At 39.8% G+C, this 25,866-nt stretch overlaps 1 protein-coding gene across 2 annotated transcripts in view; it reads left to right on the top strand.

Moving 5' to 3' along the window:
* The window catches only part of trim44 (tripartite motif containing 44), a 54,147-nt gene that overhangs the window by 6,342 nt on the left and 21,939 nt on the right, over nt 1–25,866 (top strand). Inside the window, exons 4-6 of one of the 2 annotated variants that reach the window (XM_042496695.1) lie at nt 7,257–7,547; nt 16,979–17,013; nt 17,178–17,897. In XM_042496695.1, the coding sequence (XP_042352629.1) occupies nt 7,257–7,547; nt 16,979–17,005 (318 nt within the window). In that variant the 3' untranslated portion in view covers nt 17,006–17,013; nt 17,178–17,897. Of the gene's footprint in view, nt 1–7,256; nt 7,548–16,978; nt 17,014–17,177; nt 17,898–25,866 lie in introns of those variants that run through there. The other variant, XM_042496694.1, reaches the window with a different exon arrangement.

The following is a 25,866-nucleotide window of genomic DNA, read 5'->3' as shown; positions in this document are numbered from 1 at the left end:
AAGGTCTCTCCTATCTCCTCCTCTGTGCCCCATCCTGTATGTCTGGTGCTCCTTGTACCAGAGAGGTGTGAAAATCAAGCAGTCAATCCACAGCAAAATCTTGGAACAAAAATGTCCCCTGAAGTACACTGCACAGAAAAAAAAACAACTACTCAACTTGCAGCAGTCTGTTCAGTTCATTGAAGGTCTCCCACTGATGATTTGAATCCCCTACTTTTAAGGAGCAGCCCTGGTAATCAGTCTAGAAGTGGGATGGAAGTAGTGCATTACACAATATGTTATATCACATAAGGGGTTTCTAACTTTTTTTTCTCATTTAAATGAACAAATAAGGTGGGCAAAAAAGACACCTGTCATTATAAATTAGCCCAATACAGCCCTTATTGTCATTACACATTCAGAAATGAGCATAGTGATAAACAGTTTGTTTTCATTACATGACTGTTTTAGTTGACTTCATCACAGTATACAAATATTTCACTTTTTCTGCTCACTTGTTAAAATCTTTCCACACTTGCACACCACTACTCATACCAGCAATCATTATCATTTTTGTATTAGTTTTTTAACATCGTTGTGATGTTACCTTGTGAACTTGTGTGTTAAACACACTGCCAAAGGCTATAATATTGCACTTTTTTTTAATTTGACAAGCAATTTGTATTTTAGCAGTGCACTGAAAGCAGAATAAGCCTTTTATATCTACCTAGGGAGGGAGTACATGGAGTCCACCATGTTGCACCACCGTGTTTCTGAAGTAGTCCAAAACAAACCAAATACTGGCTTGAGAGACCCATCTCCAAACTGCATATGATAAACTGATTTATAATGTTAAAAACTGTTTTATTCAGTGTTTTTTCACTGGATGTGTTTGTAATAGAGAGGAAGAGACCTCTGCGGACAATTCAGTTCCCAGTTAAAACCTCCTAAGCAATGAACACTTAAGAAATTCTGAGAGAAGTTTTAGCTGATTGTAATATGCAATCCTAAATGCCAATAAATTCCCCTAAATCTCACACACTTGACCTTTGATATCTATTAATTTATCGCAAGTAAAATCATTATGGCGATATTCAACAGTGTTATTGCAAAGTGCTTGTTTTCCTCATAATGTGCAGCCCTATTTTATACTGATGGCAGTTTTGCAAAAGCACATTGGGAGATGGGAAAGTGACAAGAATGTGTTTGTGGCACTTGGGTTGTCTCAGTCAGTCATGTGAAACTCAGACTTGAAATGAGGGTCACAAGCTGAAATGATCACAACCTTATTTCAACATTTCTGTCTAACCTTCACCGGGTTGCTGTCTGAAAATCCGGGGGGGCGGGCGCATTTCTCATACAGTCACCTTCCTCTTGATGTCAACCAAAACAAAAGCTACAGACTTGAATTTTCATGACAAGTCAACCTTGAAAACAGTGGCTGTATTTCCATTACAGATGCCAGAGTGGCGGCATGTTCTGCCTCTGAAAATAAAACCTGACCGCAGACACTTCCGTGCTGTGCAGTGAGAGATGTAACAGTGAGCGACAGGATCAGGGATATACAGCTAGGTCTCAGCTATGGTCTCAGCCACTTACTGTTGTCACAGGCTGCACCTGCTCTCTCAACCACCCCTGCAACGCCTGTTCTGCCTTATGCTCTGCTTATAATACTGTGTCTGAACCCAGCGGAGAGCAGTGGCACATGGGAGCATTGCTTCAGTACCTGCAGAGATGTGACCCAAGCACAGTGGCATAATGTAGAAGGTTAATTTGCCTGGCCTGCGAGAGGTAACACTTTTACTGGCAGCCGGCACCCCAGCCGAGTTCATGTCTATTATCATACTGAAATATCAATGCTGCCCCAAGGACTTCCTGGACATTTAGTCTTGTGCTTTTCCACTGTAGAGGAGCAGTGCGCTCGGCAAAAACCACTTACCTGCTCACTCACAGGCCACTGTGTGAGAGACCATTATGTGGATTTGTCGGTGTGTCCTCTCTGCACTCTCAAATGTCAACGTTTCTTATTATGCATGACAGGTAACCATCAGAGTGACTGCTCCTGGTGAGGAAAGTTGTGTGTATGTGTTCGTGAGAGAAACAGAGGCAAAAAAGAGAAGGAGATAGACAGAAGTTGGACAAGGTTAAGTTGGGTTCCCAAAGGACTTCAGAGAGAAAGAAGTGTGAGCAGCTGTGTGTGAGGGGGTGAAGAGTGAATTTAACCCTTAGCTGGTGTTTGCTTATTAAATCTAGCCTTCTTAATTATGTACTTTGCTGCAGGTGTGGGAATTTTAATCTCTCAAAGCTCATATCTCCGCTCTCCACAGGGGAATGGAATATAATGCAAAAAAACGATGAGGCTGCATACATATTAATAGAGAACCTGAGGCGTAATGTAACATGAAGGGCCTCAATTGTGGTCTGTCATTCAGTCACACAGCATGCGCTACCTATCGTCAAAGAGCTGTAAATGATACGTGAAGCATGTTGTGGCTTCAGAGCAGGACAGCAGGTAGTCAGCATATTTATCTCACACTTGTGTTTTATTTACCCCGCTTTATGCTAGGCAAGGTGTTGTCTGTAGGACACGCACCGCCTGTGGAGCCCCTCGCTAAAGCTTCAGCCAGAGGAGTCCCATATCTGGAAGCGACACGGCAGCATCAGCCCGGTCACAAACGCATATGTGTGTGCAGTAGCTACATCCATTTTCCCTGCCTCATAAAATCTACAAGAGCAGCAGACACATTAAAGCTGTCTTAGGGATCCGAGGCTGAGGAACAGACAGGAGAGGCATGAAAAGACTTGGCTGCTGCTGTTAGGTTTATTTATCCTGCTTTTTCTTGTCGTTCTCTACCTCATCCTTTTCTTCATCCTCCCCCTCTTCCTCTCTCTGCCCGCCTCCCCCCATTGCTCTTTAAAGCTGCCGTTCCTTTTCTATCTCTGCTCACAGCATTTTAATTGAATTACTCAGAATCATTCCCCCGAAAGTTGCTTGGCTGACATTGCCTCACTCAAAACCAATAAAAAGGTGCTGGATATTGAAACTCTGCTATTATAAAACCAAAGGCCTTCTGTCTCGTTTTTCCTGTCCCTCTTTTACTTCCCCACTTTATATCACTTTATGTGACTTTTGAAGAGCTGCTGTTTTTCAAATGAACTTGTATTGCTGTGTTGTGTTAGAGGTTTAATCGGTGAATCTAATTTCTGGAGGAGATAAAAGAGAGCGTGAGAGAGTAGTGTTCACTTGGAACAGGGCCACTATTGCCAAGGGCAAGGACAGTTCAAATCCATTTACTCCTAATGTTCTATTAATGCTTTTTAAGCCTTTTTAAAAAAGCATCACACAAAACAGACCTCTGAATAAGCAGCACGACCCACTGGGATTTCAAAGGAAGTTAACCATTTGAACTCAAGTGCTCCCAAAATTTCCCCTGTAGAATCATCAAAGTAAGATAAAAACATTCCCATCTCTTCATGCCATTTAAAAAAAACATATTCTGCATCTGCATTTTTCATAACTTCCTTGAAGTTGCAGAATGTTTAAATTTAGGGAAATATTCGAGTCCAGGACAGCCCAATTTTACCTACAGCACTGATGTCTTGGCCATCATATTATCATTTTGTATAACACATTTGGTGTCTCTTGTAACTTTTAAAGTAAATAAGAACTATAATCCAATTAGTCCTTTTGCATTTCTAATGATGGACTCACTGATATGTCTGTGAGGGGTGAAGATGTTAAGCTTAAAAGCTAAAGCTATTTTGATATTTGTTGTGAGCTATTTTCAATTCACTTTTGTTCTTCCATTTTAGTGTGTCCTGATGTTTCACCAAAGTAATGCGACACACTGTTATTTTGTTTGTTTGTTTTTCACACTGCTATATTTCCAGCCCCAAGGGCTTTGGTTCTTTTTCCGCAGTTTTTTTTTTTCATCAGCACTAATGAGTAGCACAACCTTTTTTTGTAGCCAGTCACAAAGTACACTAGTGTGTGAAGTTAATTCTATTTGAGCGTCTTGCTAGATTGTAATCATGTTAAGTGTTAGGGGAAAGTCTAAGAAGTGTTTTATTTTTAGTAAGGCACAGATCCAAGCTTTCTGTTTGTGAGGATTTTCAGTCACACATTTTGTCTCTGAATTTGGACTTTCAGTCGACCTTTCACATCTACAAAATATTGCTCACAAAGTTATGAGATCAAGGTTGAAGTTGGCATTAAACATTAAAACAACCATTTTGGTGGACAGGCATGACTGCAAAATGTATGGCATATATTATGTCTTAAGTGAAAGGCCTTTATAGCTTTTCTTGCAGTACCATTATTCCTGAGTTTTCTAGATAAGAACAGTCCTACAGCGATAATTCCATGCATGTAATAGACATGAAAAAGAATTTGGCATCTCTAATTTGCTTGTCGCCCTACCTTTGCTTAAAAAAGAAATTAGCTTTCTTAATCTACTAGCCTGACGTCCTACCTCTGCCTGTGTTCTCTCTCGTTCTTTCTTGTCCTTACTCTAACTCTGCCCTTGTAAGCAGTGTGCTGCTGTCTCTCCTGAGGCCTCATTTTGTGGCCTCAGCTTGCAGCAATGCAAATGAAGATTAGCACGCATGAATGCTCCCTCCTTACTAGCTGGACAAATTCTCAGAGAAACTCTGTCACTGAGTGAAAGGTCCAAGGGCAAAGGGCTCCTGCTCCACATACACAAAGAGCACTGATCCAGGATCACGCTTCCCATCTGCCACAGAGGCCGCAGGGACTCAATGAGAGGGCAGGGGGGCTCTGTGGAGGTCCTGGAGATTGGGACATGTGGTGGTGGAATGTGTCAGTCTGTTGACAGATACTAAAGACGACAAGTTTTATGTTACGATTTGGTCTGCCCTATTCATGTTGCGGCTTTGCTCTCGGCTATTTTTTCCTATGTGATGTATGCTCTCTGTATTCTCTGAACCTGCTGTGACCACAAAAGAACAAAATATACAGATAGCAATTTTCTTTAATAAATGCGTAGGTACTAAATGACTTATTTGTGTAAGTAAAATAATGTCATGTAATGACAAGAAAGGCTAGCCAAAAAAAAACTACAATATAACTCTTCATATCCATGAATATAGCTTAATGCTAATAAACGGCAAAGCTATATAGACTACGCCTGACATGGAGTTAAAGGGACTCTTTGCAGATTTTCAACTAGCTTTGTAACATAACAATGAAACAATTTGAAATGACTAGCGCTGATCAAATAATAAAATATAAACCAAGATTGTATTTCAGCGTTGCCAGTGTAATGCCTCAGATGTTTTCAAAAACATGTTTTAGCTTACTGTAATACCACAGTTTGTTACCAGCCAGCCGCCATTGTGTCAAACAAACAGGTTTGCATTGTGTCACCTAACAGCAGGACCGCTAAATAGTCGGTTGCATAGCAGCGCAATGTGATTGTTGTAGGTTTTGAGCAAAAACAGATGCCACAGCCCTATTTCTGTGTTTTTTTTCTGGTAATGTAGCACCAATTTCAAAAGTATTTGAGTCTTTCTTCTTCATAGACAATCTAGTTTTATGAATAGACCATCTTTCCTGCAGGGAAATACTTATTTAACTAATAAACTAATTACTACTACTGTTAACTGTGATTACACATTCCACTTGGCTTACTGATAATATACTATGTGAATGTCTAGCAGATGTTAAAGCTCTTAAAAATGATTATTTGAAAGGATTTTTTAGATTTGTATGGGAATTTGACTTGAATATTGAATATGTTGATTCATCACAGTGTCCATGACACCTCAATCAAAGGCAACTTAGAGCAAGGAGCCTGAGATATCAGAATATGAACAACAGCTTAAGCGAATAAGGTAGTAAATGCCTTGTCATTTCTTAATGTGTTATTTAAGTGTTCACTGCTCATGTCTAAAAAGATGAGTCTCTGAGAAGATTTAATCAGCCTGTATTCTAATTTAGTAGGATTTAATCATATGTTAGCACTTCTTTCTATTGTGTTTAAAAGTAAGAACTATGAAAAGCATATGGAGAAAGATTTGGAAAATAATATGTCATTCTCTCCAGTCTTACACATTTAAAGACACATTTCACTTGAGTATCAGGACAAGGAGAGGAACATGTTGCTAATTCAAGGTGGTTGTAGTCTATTGTTCCTAATTCATCAGACATATATTTAGAGTATTGATTTTGGTGAGGCAAAAAGAGAAAACGACTCTTTGCTTTCCAATTAGATGTTAACAAAGAATCTCTGTCTGATTCAAAATGAACGATGTGCACGTTTTTCTCTGCTCTTTTCAAAGAAAGTAAATTAAAAATGTTACTTCTTGTGCTTGGCTTAATGGCCAATTTGGAGAATCTGATTGCTTGTGCAGAAATGGCATGTACGCGATAAAACTTTGGGCCCCTAGGGGCCGTGGCTCTGCCAACCTCAGTAAAGACTGATGATTCCTTGCTTCAGTGGAGAGAGGGAGGCTGAGGGGAAACAAGATAAAATAGATTGCAGGGAAGAGAGTGAAGTTCTGCTCAAGGGAAGAGGAAAGACCGAGCAGCTGATGTTCATAGATTGAAGCGATTATAACATATTCAGGGGCAGGGATCATGACAGGGGACTTTGGGATGTTTTACCTCATGTCAGCATCTGTGCTGGAGGTGGAGCCATCTCAGTGGGAAGGATTGTAGGGAAGCGTCTGTTTATTGAGGTGTTTTAACGTAATGAGTCATAGCTAAAGAGAGCTTCATCAGGGAACAGAGGAATGAATTAAAAGGGGGATCTCAGTGAGCAGTTCAGCTGCCTTGAAAGCCAAACAGATGGCTTGCTGTGGTAGAGGGAGCCTCTGAGGTCTCTATCTGCAGATGGGATGCATGGAGTTTACCTTCAGGGGATCTGCTTCATGCTATCAATTAGCTACTGCATGACAGAGACCAGTGGGCTTATTAAAATAGTATTCACATGTCAAAGTAAAAGACAGAACCCTGTCTGGCCCCTATCCTGCAGTCTTTCAATTGTCTGTTTTGCATCTCGATGTCCAGTTTATACCCTTACAATTTTACTGTCATCTACTCTCTATTTTTTCTCACTGTTTTTGAGTTCAATGTCTCCCTCTGCTTCTCTTGTTTTCTGAGTTCATCTCAGTATTTCATTCCTACACTGAAGAAACGTCAGCCCAGTATTTCTTTCCACGTTGGTAACTTGTTGACATCCTCTGCTTAAATTCCCCCACTTCATTCCTTCACTCATGTTCCCCTCTGTCTTCTGTACCTCATCTACATATCTTAGATGTCAACAGAGGAGCTTGAGGCCTATGTGAACAGCCAGTTCGATGAGCTCCGCAGACTGGTGCGTCTAGAGGAGAAGAGGACCCTTCACCTGGTAGACCTCAAAGAGGCATTCCTGACGGCATCCGCTGCTGAGAAAATTGCAGAGATCTCTGTCGAAACTGAGCGCCTACAGGAAGAGATGGCCAACATCACGCACCAGCTGTGCCTGCTGGAACAGGCCGAGGCAGCTGGACCTGTGGCCGCAGCACAGGCCCTTGTTGCAGCGCCTGGACCAGCCCACAGAGTGCAGGTGAGAAAAATATGCCTTCCTTAGTAGCCTCATTCTGTTTCTTAGACTGCTTTTGTACAATCAGCAGTGTGTGACTGACTCACTGCAAAGTTCAGTGCTGGTATAAAGGTTAAGTCGGTAATGGTATGGAAGCCCACTGCGACTGACATTTAGCTTGCCGTAATTTCTATAGTGATGGTTAAAGCTTGCAACACACAGTTTCAGCTTATTCTCATCATACAATTACTTCACTGAAGCTGCAGTCTCATACAGAACACTTCATAATTCTGATATAGTTAAAGATGGCTTGGCTGAAAAATGCCCTGAATCTAAGATGGCTTCTTTGTGGAAGTAGTCAATGGGATTTTTCATCCAAGTTACAATCTATGTCTTAATGCAAACACTGGTATTTTTCAACCTTTGTTACTTATGTTTTTGTCTGTAAGGGACTAATCGAGACAACAATTTTTGAAATTGGTCCAGTATTTTTTCCCTACGCCCAATTGTGCACTAACAATTTATGTTCATTGTGGGCACACTCACACTTGGCAATCTGTACCATGCCCAAGCAAAGCACACTTCCTTGGCCCTGGCACGGTTGAAGGAGGTGGACTTTGGTACGGTACGCTCACTCATGTACAAGCAGAAGCACAGGTATGCAATGTGCGCTTGGCGTATAATCAATGCGACCTCTCGAGTTGAGTTTACTCTAAATTTGGGCAGACTCAAATATCCAGAGTCAGCTGAATAAAACCGACAATGTTTTCCATTGTGCTGACTCTGAGACCGCAAATAAGCTTCCTGATGACGTAAAGCCACGCGTGTGTCATATTACGATGTAATGAAGTATGTACAAGAGGTAACCGTGCTTAGGCCCGGTTGGGTCTGCAGCAATGTGAGTGCAGGCCAGCGGGGAATTGGGGAGGGGTCAAAACATGCTTACAGTATGGGCACAGGGCAACTGGGCCTAGTGTGAGTGCACCCTTAAAGTGCTTTTTTTGTCACTATTAGGCTCAGATTCTAAGAGAGAAGAGCCTGATAACATCGCTGAAAAGACCCTATAGAGAAATTAAATGTTTTTCCTTACCATTCCCTCATTGTGTCTGTTCATTATTGCTTAATCAGAAATCTCGTTCTCAAATCTTGCAATGACTTGCGGCAGGAAGAACAACAGTGGAAACATTAGTGAGAGTTGGGAAGCGGGGGAGAGTTTGTTTGGTTGGAGTACAGAAAGTGTAGCTTAGTGTGAACTAATAAGTTTGCAATGTCATGGCTGAATATTTAGCTGTTTTAGACAAAGTGCCAAAGTAATCAAGATTTCTGAACGAGACTCCTGCTTAAGCAAAGTACAAACTGACAAACAGACTAGATGAGGGAATAGTAAGGGAAAACATTTCTTTCTTAACATTCCTCTTTAGGGTTTTTTCCATGATGTTGTCAGCCACTTGTAATAACAATCTGAGCCTGTCAGTGGCAAAAACAAGCACTTTATTTGGACTTATATTGACCCCTCGCTATATTCTGCTCCTCAAACACAGAATGGCCAATCATAACGTAGCATCAGCCAGCCTTGACGAGGGTCCGAAAACTACAAGGCTGTGCTCTGACTCTCATGCACTCATGTTAGATTTTCTTTATTTTCACACTGGTTTTGTGGATTTCAAGGGTGTTGTGCCTGGGGCACATGTAATGATAATACACGTTACCTGCAGAGGTTCCCCATTCCAAAACCAAAATCAAACTCTAAATAGTGTAGGGTTACCACTAACCAGCTACTGAAGGCATAGCCTACTCAATGTATACACTTCTGCTTTTAAATCATTTTAAAAGTGAATGAAGACCTGCTTTACAGATACCAGTGAAGAGAAACTGTGCAGTGTGTGCAGATGAACAGTGTCCCGGGGAAGCTAAAAACACAGTTCCGTTATGCACAATGCAATGACACACAGTTGGTCGAAAGTCAGCAAAGTTTACTTTTATTTTCATTGTCTTTTGTTTCGATCACCAAGTGATGTGTTGGTTCACTACAGCTGCTATCTGTACATTAAGCTTTATCTCCTATCTTTATCTCTTTAACCTGTTTTTGCTGCACAGTGAGTTTAACATGCTGTGTATATCATTCAGAGGCAAACTGTAGAGCCTTCTTTCTGATTCTCTGAAATTGCTTTTCCTTTTTCAAAAAATGTAATATTTCTTCAGGGAGTGTAGATAGTTACAGTGTGGTCTGTATGCTCACTCAGACAGCTTGGCGGACCATCACAAGGGGCGGGGCTTAGCTAAGGGTCAATTGACGGTGCCAGTAGGGATTACATTGCAGGCTGTTTCACTGCTGCGGCTCTCACAATACTGGACCAGTTTCAAAGATTGTTGTCTCCATTATCTTAAACACAGAAATATGAGGGTCCATATTCAAAAATACTGAAGTTTCCCTTTAAGGTAGGCTTTTAAAACTTTTAAAAGAATTTGTCTGATCAATTACACTTGACCCACAACAATTTGACATCTTTAATGACAACAAGTCACATGGCAAGGTGCTGCTGAGAGCACTTTTAGAGAACACAAGTACACTAGGTCAATGATTAATTAATGTAAACTTTAACACTAAGGTCCAGTGCCAGAGTTTTTATTAACGGTAGTCTTGTAAAACTGGTCCCTATTGCCTTGTCAATAAACAATTACAAACAATTGGCCAGCCAGGACAAAGTGGTTATGTTGCTAATCATGTGTAGCAGCTTTACAGTGCATGCTGTACAGAGTTATTACTTATTATCTAGTCAATGGCACCTCAACCTATCTTCATTTGTGATTTGTGAATAGGCCTAACATAAATTGTTCTTTCTGGTAAAGACTCAGTGTGTTGCTTAAGGAGACCTAAGTATATAGATGCTTGCAATCATAGAGGTTTGATCCTGGGCCTTCAGATTAAGGGATTATCTTGCTAATGATGGTGGCATCTGCTATATAGTCATTATGGCAAAAATGAATATGGTAAACAGGTGCCACCATACACAGCTTTGTTCCAGTTGAAAGGAGAGACCAGCTGCATTTATCCAGGCGTAAACATTATGTTCATGTAGAGAAATGTTTTCCTTTCATACAGTCAGCTGTGTCAGTATGACCCAGGTAGTTAGATGCAGATAAATGTTGAGCTGTAGGCTAATAAAGCATAAGTGTAACTATGCTTGTCCTCTAGCTTCAGTATTTTTCAGTTATAACTGCAGCAGCTGGGTATGCTGTGCTGTTCTTTTCTTTTTACATACCAGTTAAAGACTGTATAAGACAAGTGGATGTAGCCACCATGATATCATCCATTGGTCTGTGGACTACTGTTTTGTAGCCTTAGGTAGTTTTGTTGTCCATAGTTGCTTGCATATTTGCTTTACTCAAAATGGGTCCATAATTTACAAAATTAAGACTATTTTGTGCTGAAAAAGACTTAAAACTAGTGATTGAGACCATTAGTTCGTTAGGAAAATGTGTACTGGGGTAATAATTAAAGTAAGTATTGGAAAGCAAAGAGTCATTTTCTCACAAACAGCTTCTTTTTGCAACCAGTGGAGTCGCCCATTAGAAAGAATGCAGGTTTAAGGCAATTCTGCATTGGCTTCACTGTTCACACCTGGTGGCTACTACCATTTCTTTTGTACAGTCTATAATACCAGCCCTTTAGTCAAAGTAAGATTCTCATGCCAAAATACTGAAGCTTGTTTGCAGTTACAGTGCAGGCCATGTCAGCGTACTTACATCACTTCAGATTCTGCAGCACTACACTCCCTCATCTCCCATTTGAGCATTGAAATGGAGGCTTTTACTGCTTATAGATCCCAAATTAAAATATCCCATTGGTCCATTTGTCACTCTCTAGACTTAAGTCACCACAGCAAGAAAAGGAGACTTGAGTGTTCCCTGGTGATGTTGTATGGGACCAGCGAGGCTGCAGTAATGGTGGTGGCTGATGTGCAGATTGCTTTTCTCGCTGAGAAATGAATCCATGGTGGGCCAAGTTCATTAAGGCTCTAATTGAATGCCGATGCTTACACTATTTGTTCTCATGTGTTAGTTATTGCTGGAGTGGGCAGTGTTATTTGGAAATATATGGTCACAGGAGAGGTGTGTGTAGGTGTAGAGAAGGGGCTTATGCAGCAGTTTACTTATATAGTAATGATGAATCTTTATAATGTTCAAAGTTAGGCTGAGTTGTATGAGTAATCTTTAAAGTTTTGGTTCTGGGGGTACCAAAACATTTGTTGCATCAAGTCCACCTGAACTCACTAATGCCTGCAGCAATTTGTGTCCTCAGTAAAACATTTACAATGTGTACAGAGCCTCATGGTTCCAGAGAACAACTCGTTCAAACATCAATTTTCCTACTTGCCCCCTCACTCGATCACTGTTAGTTTGTCTGCCTCATAGTGGCAGTGTCTACAGATGGCCCATTGAACTGCAATCTTTCATTTGCCTCTTTACTGCAGTTCGGCTGAACTGTGTACTCATCTATGATACTAGGGCTAAAACAATATATTTTCTAATTAAACCGCTGGTAATTGCTTTGATTAGTTGGCTATAGTGATTGTTAAAAATGTAAAAAAAAGGACAAATATGAAACTACCAGAGCTTACAGTGATGTTGTGTCTTGCCAAGCAGTCAAAAAAGGAATAGTATACAATGTATGAAAAGCATGAAAGCCCCTACTGCTCCAGCTAATGCTGCAGTATTGTGTATTCTATAGTCCAGTGGTTCCCAACTGGTCCAGTCACAACATCTAGTTTTCTCCTTCATCATTAGTTTAAGTTCACACATCAGATAAGTGACCACATATTACAGTTTGGAAAAAAATGTAAACACATGGGCTTACAACACAGTAAAATTTAACACATTGCAAGAATAAAGGGCTAAAATTTTATAAATATGTGACACTGCAACCGAGAAAGTGTATATTATAGCTTCAAGACCGGTGACGTGAAAACACTGCTATGGTTTAGCATGTTAATAGGCCAAGTAATACCAAAGCAGGGTTATAAGATAGTTGCTGTACTGAAAAAACAGGTTGACATGATACATATGGTTCTTAACAAAGTAAGTACTTCAAAATAAGGTGTGTTTTTACAAAACTGACAAGTTCAAAAGTAACTTTCGGTCCATTCAGAATGGACCCATGACCCACTTTTGGACCACCACCCACCTGTTGAGACCACTGCTACAGTCATGCTTGTTACAAATGTCCTGTAAGGTTGTAAACTAGTTAATGAGATTTGAAATCCATTAGTGAAACCATCATTGAAGATGATTTGACTCTAGGAAAAACAAAAAAAATACAAACGGACCACACTGAAACAAAGCCATTGCCTTAAGCCTTGTTTGAATGCAAATACATATTTATATATGTCAACTCCCGTTTGCTGTTTTGGCTTTTGCTTATTCTTCCTTCTGTAAAGCACAACCTAATCCTGTTTCCCAGAGAGGTACAGTCATAGCCGCCAGCACTTTTTGGAAGCAGTGGCTTGATTCAAACTTTTTACAAGAAAAGAAAAGACCAGCAGCTTTAGAGCCAAGTCAGAAAAGTGATTGCTGCTGTGAAAGAATATCAAGCTCACGTAGTACAGCCATGTAAGAGCAAGCCTTGTGGAATGGAGCAACTATGATGTAAAATGTTCCTCCCCTGCATAAAACCCATCCTTTTGAACTGCTCCCCAAAGAATAAACCACATAATTGAGGTGAGTCTTTTTGCTTAAGGTCAAGCAAACAAATTACCACTGATTCAGTTAATAATCTCTTGTCTTTCTTTTTAATGCAGGCAAAGGAACACACAGGTGTAGACACACACATATTAAAGAGGGTCAGTGGGGATGAGAATAACATTCAGAAAATTGACCAATCAGTGGGAGCCAGAGGGAGAATATATTAAAAGACGTTGTCTCAGCTGGAGTCTATTTATTATCAAAATACTCAGTCTCCACATTTTCATTAAAAAGTGCCAGTAGGTACTCATTTGTACAACTACACAGTGTGTTTACTTGAATATTTCCTGACGACTATACAGTAATTAAAAAAAAACATTTATATGTCACTGGGAAGGAAATGGTCTTTTTGCCTGACTGGAACAAAGACAGTGCAAAAGAAACAAAGCTAAGATGCCTTGTAAGCCTGAACCACTGAACGAGCCCTGACCAAGTCGTCACCTGGGTCACAGTGAACTGCCCAGATCAGATTTTAAAAATGCAGTCTGTTGCCCAATGGCTTGATTTTTTTAAATAGCTTGATGTTTAAACTCTTTTTTTCTTACCATGGAGCTAGTATTATGCATGTGTGGGGATAGGTTTGTTTTGAATAATTTGAAAATGACAGAAAGTGATTATTTATCAGTGATTCATCATGTGGGCTGATAGCAAACCCCAACAGACTTAAATGATACACTATACAAGCCTCAGACTTATCACAAATACTTAACCTACATTTTTGATATCATGACTGAACTAATGAGTTGTGGTAGCTATTCCTTAAAGATCGTTGCATTGTATTCCAGAAACCCATTAAGGCGGGCTTATGATGGATACTAATTTACCCTATTTTAATTGTAAACAGCCGTTTTCTATTGAGTTATGTCCTAACGGATTCCTTGCAGGGGGATTTAACGGCACACTTTTGAAATAAAGCTCAGCTCACATTTGAACAGTTCAAGGGCACATGACTCCACTGAAGTTGATATTGTTTTTAAATTATAAATGGAACAGCTTCAGGTTGCATCTTTTGATGGCAGACACACAAGTCTAGGTTGTTCTTTCAGTAGCTTTAAGAGTTTGAGATTTTATGTGTGCATATAAATATGGAACTGCCCCTAGGCCATGTGAATAATATAATATAAGAAATGTTGAAGCTGGTATTATTCAGCCATAAAGGTGAGATTTTTCTTTATACTGTTGCAGAGGTAACTGTGGTAATTACAGTCAGAACAGAGCTCCATAGCCGTCAGCTTCTTTCTAACAGCATATTTCTTTCAATTTTGTAGGCAGTGGCACGAAAAAACTCTTTAATTGGACCAAATGAAAACAAAGCACACAACTGGGACTATAACAACATTTCATTTTTATTGTTGCAATATAATGCAATCAAAGCAAATAACAAAGAAATACAGTGTGCATTACTAATTCAACATTTACATAGAATCATCAAAAGAGTGGACTGGTGTTGTATGCATCCAATTGAATACAGGGAAAATAAAACAAAAATAATAATAATATCCCTTAAATGTAAGGACAGATATCCAGGCATTATGAGGGTGTCAACCAAGCAGTAGGATTGTTGATTTTAGTCTCTTCAGGGGGAAGAGGTCGTCATAGGGGTCTGTGTTTAACAACAGAAAAATCATATCAAAACATTTGTTTACAAACTCTCACAATAACCTGTGCGGTAAAATCCAACTGTCATTTATCTAGTTGTATGCTAAATTATTTTCCCAAACACAGCCCTTTCCGAGGGGGAGCTGAACTGTAAGTGAAACTTACCTAAGCCAGCCTCGATTGACAAAAACAGTACTTTTACTTCGCTGAACACGAGAGCTGCTGTTCTACCACTGCCTCAATCAGTTAGTCTCTTTGTCTGAGTTGTTACTTTGTTGTTTTAAAGGGTTAGTTAGGATTTGCCAAAGTTACACAATAACACTAGCTAACTAACTAATTGGGGTGGCTGTTGACCAGCAGCTCCTGTGTTTAGCAAGATAAAATGACTGTTTTTGTCAACAGATTCTAGTTTTTAAGGGAGCATAGATAAGTCTCATTTAGAGTTTAGTTCCCCTCCGGAAAGGACTGTCTGTTTGAGAAATACTGAGCATACGACTGGATAATGAAACTTGAATTATTCTGCACAGGTTGTGTGAGAGTTTGTAAACTAATGTTTTGATGTTGTTAAATGTGGACCCCATTTACTTAAATTCATCAAGAACTTTCTCAGTTTTTGGATTTTTTTGTTCACCTTGGATACTTGCAAGACCAACTTTCCTGCTGAATTCAAAGTAATAACAACAACTATGTAATAAATATACAACTGATAATTTGGGAGGTGAAGTATTCCTTTAATAAATGCAGCTCTCAATAGATGATGTCCCATATACAGTGCACTTATTGGTTTACCAGTGAAGGGTGGTAGACTAAACAGTATCAACCAAAAATATTTTTTAATCAGCAACATAATTTAGTTTTTGATAGATGTCAGTCTTTTTAATGCATACATTATGCTATATTTGAAAAAGGAAACCATGGATTTGCAGACTGCTTTATAATTGTAGTTTTAGTTTAAAAGAGACTTTGGGGAATTTTGGTCTTCTTCACTTTGGTTGTCTTAAAACTAGACTGCGAGCAATCTTCTAAAGATAAGTCGGTTAACCAGCTAGCCAACCAAACAATGGAGAAACAGAAAGAGGGGCAGCCTTACAGCAACCAGCCGAGAACCTCTTCGGTGAAAGTCAGTTTTGCACTCTGATTTCACAAATTGACTTTTGAGTCTGTTGAAGTATTTGACAAGGTAAACCAAGAAAAATCTCACTGAGTTCCAATATTTGAAACCACGTATTTGTCCAGATCTGGAGCTAATTAAATTTAGAGCCAAATTTTAGTCAGTTAGGCAGACAGCCAGTCAGTGCTCCACAGTCTCCACTCATCAGCTCTCCTCATCTGCTGTGCTGCCAAGGAGCTACTGCCTTCAAGACGCTGTTAGTTACACAGTGTCAAAATCCCTTTCTGGCGCAGCCATCTTAGCGCTAGTAGTCAAGGTTCAGTGCTACAGTACAGTCAGTGCTGGGCAGAATATTAAAGATAACAGCAGAGGCTGTCTTGTGCTCAAGGTCCTCTTGACTGAAAATAAACCAATTGAGATTAGAAATGTTATAACAAGTAGTTTGGCTGTAGTACATGACAGCGATTTCAAGTGTAGTGCTTGCATACTGGAGCTGTGTGTTTGGCATACTAAATTCTGGGTATACCAATGTAGACTGACAGCTGAAATTTAAATGTTAAACCTTGTGAAATAGTGTATTTACATATTCTGAAAATTGACAGAATCTGAAATGGGGTTCAGTTTTTAATTGGGCACATGATTAAAGCTTTGCCTGCGATGTTTGTGCAACTGTCACATACTGGCAGTCAACAAATCACATCCATTGTTTTGACATGGAAAACATCATTTAAGCCCTTTTAAGGAAAGCCAACATGTAAATAATGTTTGCAGCTCACTTGGTGCTTTTTTCCAGACTGCTCCTTTAAAACTCTCTTGAATATGCATGAGCACAACTGGGGAAGGATAAAAGTGAAAATTAATTGGTCAGATTAAGAGCCACACCAGCTGTGGACCAAGCTGATGTAAATGATGTTGTTTACCTTTTTTATTTGTTATCTGCCAACACCTGTGCAAAGATTTTAAATATGTTTCATCTCTCTCTCCCTCTCTCTCTTGTTTTCAGCATGACATTGAGGCCAGGCCAAGGTAAGATTGATGGTATAATTCATTTTCACCCCTTCATAACACGACAGTTTAGTAAGGACCCTTAAAAACCTCCTTGTTCAGGTCCTTGGTGCCAACAAAAACCATGAGACTAATGAGTATTCATCTTGCATATAGTAACAAATACACAGCCTCCAAGTCTTTCTCCTCTCTTATAGTGACTCATTCAAGCAACTCACAAACTCACTACAGACACAGAGTCACCTATGGGCTTAAAGCTTCCCCATGCCTCCAAAACCTAACCAGTCACATGCAAGTCACGTCGGTGCCCCAGCAAGGCAATTAGTAGCTCTCATCTGTGTGTGCCCGCTGGAATCAGAAGAGGTGACAATCTGCCTGGTCCAATAAGACAGCTATGGACAGTGGCTGACAGGCTGGAGCTGTGTGTCCGTGAGTGTGTGTTTATATGCATGAATACTCTATATGTGTGCACTTTAATAAGACAAGCTGTTGTGTCATTAGATAGGTCAAGTCTCGCCCTCTGATACAGCATAGTATTAACATTAGTACTATGCCAAAGCTGATTATGTGTGCGTGCAGGTACGTGCAACAGAGGATGAGAAGCTAGACTGGACAGATGCAGCCATATTTATTTTTTCCACCGCATATACAGATTGTTTGGGTCTTTTTTTTTCCTCAAATACATCCTTAACCTTTATCTCTGCCTGTGTCAGACAATATGAAAAGGATAGTCCTCCTCCAGTCTCACACTTATTGATCTGTTGACAAAAAACCTCTCTGCCTCCTTCACTCGGCACAGGAGCGCTCCTAGCACCACCTGCCGTCTCAGCCTCTCCTCCTTGCTGTCTCTCTGGGCTTTCATCTCAAAGTGCCCCTCCCCTCTACAGACACACACATACTCAGAAATCTTCAGCAAATGCCAGCACATCTGTCCTCAGAGAAAAGAACATTAATTTCTGTGAGGGCTGAATATTAAAAAAAAGTCCCATGTGCCATAAAATACACTTTTCTTGGAAAACACGCATGTTGTCTACAAACAGAAGTCACATTTTTAATTTCTCTTTGTACTATTGATATTGCGACTCTGCCTGCTTTTGGGAAATGTACTGTATTACCTCTCTGGAGTGTTTTGTACCTTGCTTTTAATAAGCAAAGAAAGTCACGACCATGGCTGGCGCCCAGTGCCAACATGTAATATGTTATTGATTGGTCAGGCAGTATTATGACCCCGCTCTGGAGCAGATGGCAGCAAGCTTGGACCCAAGGGTGAGATGGAGCTAATAGTTTGCCCTTGGTCAAGGTTAACCTCTACATCTCCACACACACACTCCCGCACACACACTCTCTCTCTGATATAATTACACCCAAAGTCCCCTGTATTGCTCTAAAATGCAGGGGGTGCAGGATCTGCTGTGTCTAGTTGAAACTGACGCGTTTTAAAGAGAAATACTTGGATAAGTGAAGGTTTGGAGAAAAAAAGAAATGATAAAAGTGGATTCTCAACAGTTTCATGTTTGAGTTTATTATAGTGGCTGAGAGATAGAGATTGGACATTGTAAAGGCATAGTTTGGATAGTTTGAAGTGGGGTTGTATGAGGTACTTATTTTTAGTAAGTGTATTACATACAGTAGATGGGACTAGCACACTAGAAGCTCAGCAGTATTGGATGCTATATTAAGTGTACTTTCACCGCTTTACCTCACTATTAGACAGCCTTTTCTTTTAGCACTACATTTTCTCAACCGTGTAACTTCCGTATTCCCTACGCAAAAGCCCAACTGTGCCATGCGCTGCATTATACCACAGGCTGGCCGTTTGGGTCAGAGAGTGCTGTTGGGCAATCCAACGGAAACACAACTTCTCTTTTCTAAAGATGGTGCATGCTTGTGTTTAGATTTAGACATCAACACTCTACCTGCAAAACTTAGACAACTCAGCATTTGCAGTGAACATTTCTCTCAAGAGGGTTATATACTTGTATATACTGTATATTTGCTAAAAGCACTGCTGTGAAATATCTCACTAAACAGCCAGTGAAATGTATAGTGCAGGAGTCTTCTGATTCAAAAAAATTCTGAAGTTGTGTTGTAACCAAGTCTCACTCATGGCTACAGCACCTCTCCGAGTCTGTGAGCATGTTGTTTACACAGTTAGCTTGTTCTTTTTGTTGGCCTCCAGTTCCACAAAAGTTTTCCCTCTTTTTTTTTCTGTACAGTTAGTCTACCTCCGCAAGTCTCCCCTTCTTTTTATACTCTGGTTCATAAATGTGTCCTTTTGTCTCCATAGTGAATGGCACATCGCTGTCTCTGTCATAATAATTCAAATTCTTTTTCTCATCTCTGTTGTCTCTTCCTTAAACAGCTGAAAGTCTGACCTGAACAACTGACCTGCGGTATAATATGGTACGCAGCACAGCTGCGCTTTTGTGTAGGAATACAGACATACAGATAAGAAGATGTTGTGCCAGTGGAAAGGATTGTGAGGTCAAGCACTGAAAAAAATAGTAAATATAGTGTCCACTTAGACTGATATTGATTTTTTTAGGTAGGTATTTTATTAAGTGGTAAAAATGTGTTTTGCTAAAAACCCTCAACCACAGCAGTACATTGCTGAGCCTCTGGGGTGTTATTCCTGTCTGCCTCTCCAAGTAGGGAGTACACCAACCTCCATCTTCTTTGTGTAATACACTGACAATAGATAAGTACCTCATATAGCCCCAATTCAAAACATCCGAACTATCAATTTAAGGCGTGAAGGGGAAACAAACAAACGGTGAACAGGTAAAAAGGAGTTGAAGTGAAAGTGGTAGAGGGAGACAGAAGGAGCAAAAGGAGAAAGATTTTGCAGGAACAAGTGAGGGTGGATGTTTAGGGTTATGTGCAATGGGATCCAGACAGCAAATTGATTATGGAGCAGAAACACTAATCCGCTGTCTGAGCCCCATATCGCTGCTGTAGACAGAGCATCCCCACAGGACCACAATCCTGCACCCACACGCATCTTTCCCGGACTTCCTCATCAGTACGATCCCCCCGCCTCTCCCCAAGCTTCTTAACATAGGTACTACATGCCTGCCAAGATTTGTCCTCCTCTGAATATAAATCTTGTTTTACTCCCCTCTACCCAACCGTCTCACTGCTGCCTCTAACGTGATGCATTGCAAATTTCGCTTTCACTTCTTTGCTTTAACTCCCTCACCTCCTTTGCAACCCCTGTCCTTGGCTTGCTTTTTTTTTTCTTTTTTTTTTTTTTACATGTTTCTCTTCAGTACATGTGTACAATGTCTGTATGTGTTTGTCTCTTTATTTGCATGTGTGTATTTGTATGCATGAGTGCTCCTAAAAGAACAGTCATAACAATATTTGTCATCCGGATCTAATCTAGCTGTTGCAATCTCTTTGTGAATCATTTTTGTGTGTGAACACATGCATGTAATAATGTGGTCAAATGTGTGAAAATATAGGTTATGCTTGTACCCAAAGGGGTATCATGACATTTAATTTGTTTGTTATGTGAATTTAATTAGAAGAGAAATAAATAAATGTAGCACTTAACTCTTAACTACAATTCAATATCTCTCTCGGAGTTTACACATACCTACATTCTTTATGGAGGCACACCATTCATTTCCTTTCATATTTTGCTGCCTGGGCCCTCACTGATATCATAGGGCCATGGTACCTGGAGTCACTATGCCACTGATCAAAAGAGGAGAGGAGACTGCCTCTGGCTGTCTTCTCACACAAACACACACACACACACAAAGGAGAGATGGGGAGAAACTGGCTTATAGCTTTAATTCCAGAAAGCCACTTTTATATTGTCTCTTGAGACATCGCGCATAAGAGAGAAATAGGAGCAATGACAGTGAGACAGTCAATGAGAGAAAAAGAGATGTACGCAAAGGAATTCCACTCGTTAGACTTAAATTTGCTGTTCTGTTGGGACTTGAGAAGATTTACTTTTTGGGTAGATAAGAGGCATTTTCTGCCTTTTGGCTTCTATAATTTCATTTGTTTTAGTTTGGGAGTTTTGGACATTTAGCCACCAAGAAGGAGTCGTTGGAGCCATTGAGTCGTTGAGGCCATCCTCAAATGAATCTATTTTTTTTTTAATCGTTTTTCATAAATTTCTTAGGAATAACAAACAGTTCAAAGTCAGTTATAGATCTCTGATTTTGAAAGTCAGTGGATACAGATCATTTAAGCAACATATTTGAGCAAACATTAAACAGTTCTTCCCAACCAAGGTTGGCTATTCCCCTTTAGTGGCAAAGTATTTTAATGATTATTATTATGATTATTAATATTATTACTATTATCATTATTATTTTATTATTATTATTATTGTTATTGTTTTGTTGTTGTTGTTGTTGTTGTTGTTGTTGTTGTTGTTGTTATAATAGTAATTACTGTCCACGTGTAACTCTGATGCATTTATTTAAAGTTATGAAGCTCAACATTTGGGTTTACATTTTTCAGCCTCATTGAAAACATCAATCCTTAACATGTTACATCAACTTTCCAGTTTCTTTTTTATATATATATTTGCCTGCAAGCCAGCACATCACCAAAATAGGTGTGAGTTTTCATGCATTATAAAGTTATAATTATCAACAAGTAACAAACAATACTGATAATATGTTAACATGCAGTTGTGCTAGAGATGTGCTAGCCAGACAAATATAAAGGCACATGTACCCCACATACATATATTCGGCTACAGAAACTTCTTCTTTTTTTCGTAGTTCTTTGTATTAATTTTACCACACATAAGATTGGTGTGTATGATGTTAGCTAGTTAGAGCCAATGTCTGCACAGTTGGTGCATTGTTTGCTTGACTCACTGCTCTCAAAAAGAAAGTTTTTTTTTATGAGAAATTATATCTGGGAGTAAACTCAAGTGACGTTATAAAAGGAATTCTTGTAATTTTTGTAAAGCTAACAGAAGCTCATTAGCTTTGCAGCATTGTGCAACTGTATGTGTAGCTGTGGTGTTACTTAGTAGTTAAATATGGCTGTCATTGTAGCTTAAGTGGCTAGGATCAGTATTCATAAAAACTCTTTGTTCTGACCCTCCTCAATAGCATTCTCCTTGAAGTAAGCCAGTAATTTGTTGTTGTGCATCATCATAATTGTAAATTGAAGACACACATGAAGTAATGCTTGCTCCAAAACAAATGTTAGCATGTCAAATTATTAGCCTTAACATAGCTAAATTGTGGACAGCTGCATATCTGAACTTTAGCTCTGAATGCTAGTGCTCAGTTTCACACGAGCAGTCAAAACCTTAAACCCTGACCCTTAATGTCCCTGATGTTTTTGTTTCTTCTCTGCCAACTACTGGGAAATTTTAATAATTTATATAAATGCAGATAACAGTCAACATTTGTGTAGTTAAACATCCAACAAAAAAACAGAGAAGTATTTTTGGAAGGAGTGTCATCTTTATGTAGGTCTTGTCAGAGATGCAACTGGCTGTTTTCTTTGCCTCCCACAGTGTGCCTTCCCTTGTGTTTTCGTATCCTGTCAATCTGAGCATAAAAAAGAAATAGCAATGAAAATGGGATGCCTCAAAGAAGAGTTGTTTCCGAAGAAAATTAGGGTAAAAACAGTTCAACACTTGTCAGTCGTGGCTAGTTTCTCTCAGCAGTTCAGTCATGGAATGGCTTTTTTCCTATTCACCCAAACTTTCAAAGAAATACCTGACCATTCCTCTACAATAGTAAATACCTTCCAAAGAAGGTTTTTTTAAACATAAAAGTATTCTTGTATCCGGTGCAGTACAAACATCTGGATAGATGCACGACATGAATGAAATAATGACTAGAATGGAGCACATATGGATTGTAATTGGCATGTCTGTGTGAGCGCATCACACTCAGTCACTTTTCACCCGCTTCCTGATTAATACTCTTATGAAAATCTGTCTTTCTATCTGTGTGAGATTTATTTTATTTGCAGGAAAATTATTTAAACAGAAGAAAGGAGAAGAGCAAGGAGACTGCAAAACCCCAGAGCTTTCTTTAAAAATGGAATCATTAAAAAACAACAAAAAGCATTCGTATCATCTGAAGAAAAAGAAGTAGGCATAAATAACTGTGATGCAAGTAAAGTGGAAGCTCTGGTTGACAGTTAATGTATTTGATCTCCTAAATGAAAATAGTCAATAACTTCAGCTGATAACTTTGTTTGGTTCTGGGTTCAGATCAGCATCTTGATCAGTAAAGCCATAGGAAGAAAAACCATCTGAATTAAGAAAAGGTAAAGCTTTGCGACATGTGGCAGGTTTGCTTAGCAAGAGTGATGGAGGCCTTCTGAGCATATAAATCACACAGTGTAATCACACTAAAATGGTAAAGCCCGCTGGGAAGCGTAGCACTTCTAATTACAATGCGAGGTCCCCCCCCATTCATTGCTCCAATCACTCACATCTCCGCTGTATCTCAGGAGCTCCCGTCCCCTGCTCTGCTTACTTTATCATGCATGCATGGCCCAGAACACACTCACATGCACACACAGAGGGAAAGTGGGCAGATTCTGTCTCTTAATTTCCTTCTCTATTGTTTTCACTTTTACAGAATCTCTCCAACATGCACTCACATATACTATGTATGGACAACATGCATTTGCACTCTTACATGAAAAATGTATAGGGATGTACAATGTTGGATTTTTTTGAATATCCAATATGCCGATATACAACAACTTATTTGGCCGATAACCCATACCAATATTGATATATGCACTTTTATCCCCTCTAATTTTAGTGATCAAGTCTCTTCTGTAGTGGATTTAACATCATATTATGCATACCCTTATCGTGATTGCCCACCAGCAGAGGGAGACATAAAATACAATGCTTTTCAATTTATGTAATATCTAGTCATTGTGCAAAATTAGAAAAATACATCAACTTGCTGATGATGATTTTCCTGTTCACTGTCAATAAAATATATATATCAGTTTGTGATATTCGCAGAAATCCGTATGTTCATCACTTCCAGTATGTATTTTAAAGCCAATATCTTCCAATGCATATTATGTGCCGATATTGTCATATAAATATATATATATATATATATATATATATATTTCTACACTGTATTCATTCCATCTATCCATCCCTTCATCCATCCAGCTTTATTTTAGATAGAGAGATATGGAGAGAGAGACTGAGACACAGATGTGCTCTTGCAGTCTGCCATCATTGCATGCTTGCTGACACACAAGAGCAATGGGGCAAATCGCTCACTGTGTCTCACTGAGTGAAGGATGTAGCCCACCCTCAATCATGGCGTACATTCACACGAACAGACAAACTCAAGGAAAAGGGGCTGACAGGGAAGCTAAGGCAGGCACTTTGGGACGCAGCTTATCTGTCTGTCTTAGCTACTTGCCCTTCGCTGGGTCAAATAGATGGGTTGAGTGAAGCTGGGAGGTGTCAGGGGAGCATGGCCAGAGGACACAGGACAGAACCCAGAGATGAGGACATGGAGGAAGAGAGCTGCATTTTCTCTAATGAAAAATGTACGCCATGAAGGAGCCACTAAAGGCCCTCTCGCCCTTATCCCATTGTGTTTGTTTGTGTGTGTGTGTGTGTGTGTGTGTGTGTGTGTGTGTGTGTGTGTGTGTGTGTGTGTGTCTGTGTCTGTGTGCGCGCGCACGCACATGTGTTTCATGGATACTGCCTGTACTAGCATGACTCACATCAAAGTATTTGGAAAAGTGAGGAGACAGGTGCGTGTGCGGAGGTGTTTAAGGGAATAAATAAGGGAAATAAGTCGACAAATGTATGCGTGCATGTGTGTGCGCGTGTGCTTCTGTTTGCTTTGTCTTTTGTGATGACTAATGGCAGTTATTTGTTTCCCCTGAAACTTTTCCTGAATACAAATGAGGTAATTCACCTACAAAATAACACTTTAGCACAACCCATCTATCTCGGTTTTGCATGTGAGAGCCTTCAGATTCCACTGGAACCTTTCGGAGCATTATGATGGTTCAAAGAGCAAGTTGGGAAATGGAAGCTGTCTAATTGAATATCCTGTTAAAGTGGCAAGTGTGACTCATGTCTGTATAACGGCCTGTCAAAAATGCAGAAGAGACCAGACAGTTTGGGATGTACTTTGTGAAACAGACATGACAGGTATGAATGTATTTTCAAACAGAAACAGCTTATTTTGATATTGTATTTGACTGCATTGGGGATTGCCACCTAATAAGTTTGATGTACTTCAGGATTTAGAATTCCAACAGAGCTTGTAGCAGCATAGTTGCTGGATTTTTTAGTTGTTCGTTTCCTACAGTATAGGCCAGTGAGAGCCAGGGACACAGTGTATAGAGCTTTGACCGGAGCTTTAAGAGCGCTTCTCATATTGATCTGCTGTGTAGATAGATATGAGAGCTGTGGCCAGCGCGGTATGTCTTGTCTGTAATCCTGAGGAGTAAATAGTCAGCGGTAAGCGTCTGTGATGCATCCAAGGCTATAGTGCAGCAGAATAGGGTCATTGCTGTGTTTGTGTTGATGCTTTGAGCCCATAGTGCCTATGAATAATGGATTGTTAATCCATGTTAATCCACATCTCTCTACCACATACCCTTCCTTGTCTTTCCTGCCTCTGTTTTTGTTGTGTGTGTAAAAAGATGTCTGTACTCACACTTCTGTTGAATTCTGTGTGTGAGTGTGTGTGTGTGTGTGTGTGTGTGTGTGTGTGTGTGTGTGTGTGTGTGTGCGCTCACGTGCCCGCGTGCTGAAGTGCTTTTCTTCAGAGATCAGTGTCAGCATAGTGACTTTATACCTTGAGAAAAAGAATGATTGTCATTTTTATTCTGCTGTTATTTAAAAGCTGATAAGAGAGAATCAGAGAGGCTTTAACAATTTAACAA

Source organism: Plectropomus leopardus, chromosome 11, assembly GCF_008729295.1.
Source record: "Plectropomus leopardus isolate mb chromosome 11, YSFRI_Pleo_2.0, whole genome shotgun sequence".
Classification (NCBI taxonomy): domain Eukaryota; kingdom Metazoa; phylum Chordata; class Actinopteri; order Perciformes; family Serranidae; genus Plectropomus; species Plectropomus leopardus.
The sequence above is the reverse complement of the archived record's forward strand: the minus strand, read 5'-3'. Positions and strand labels throughout refer to the sequence as shown.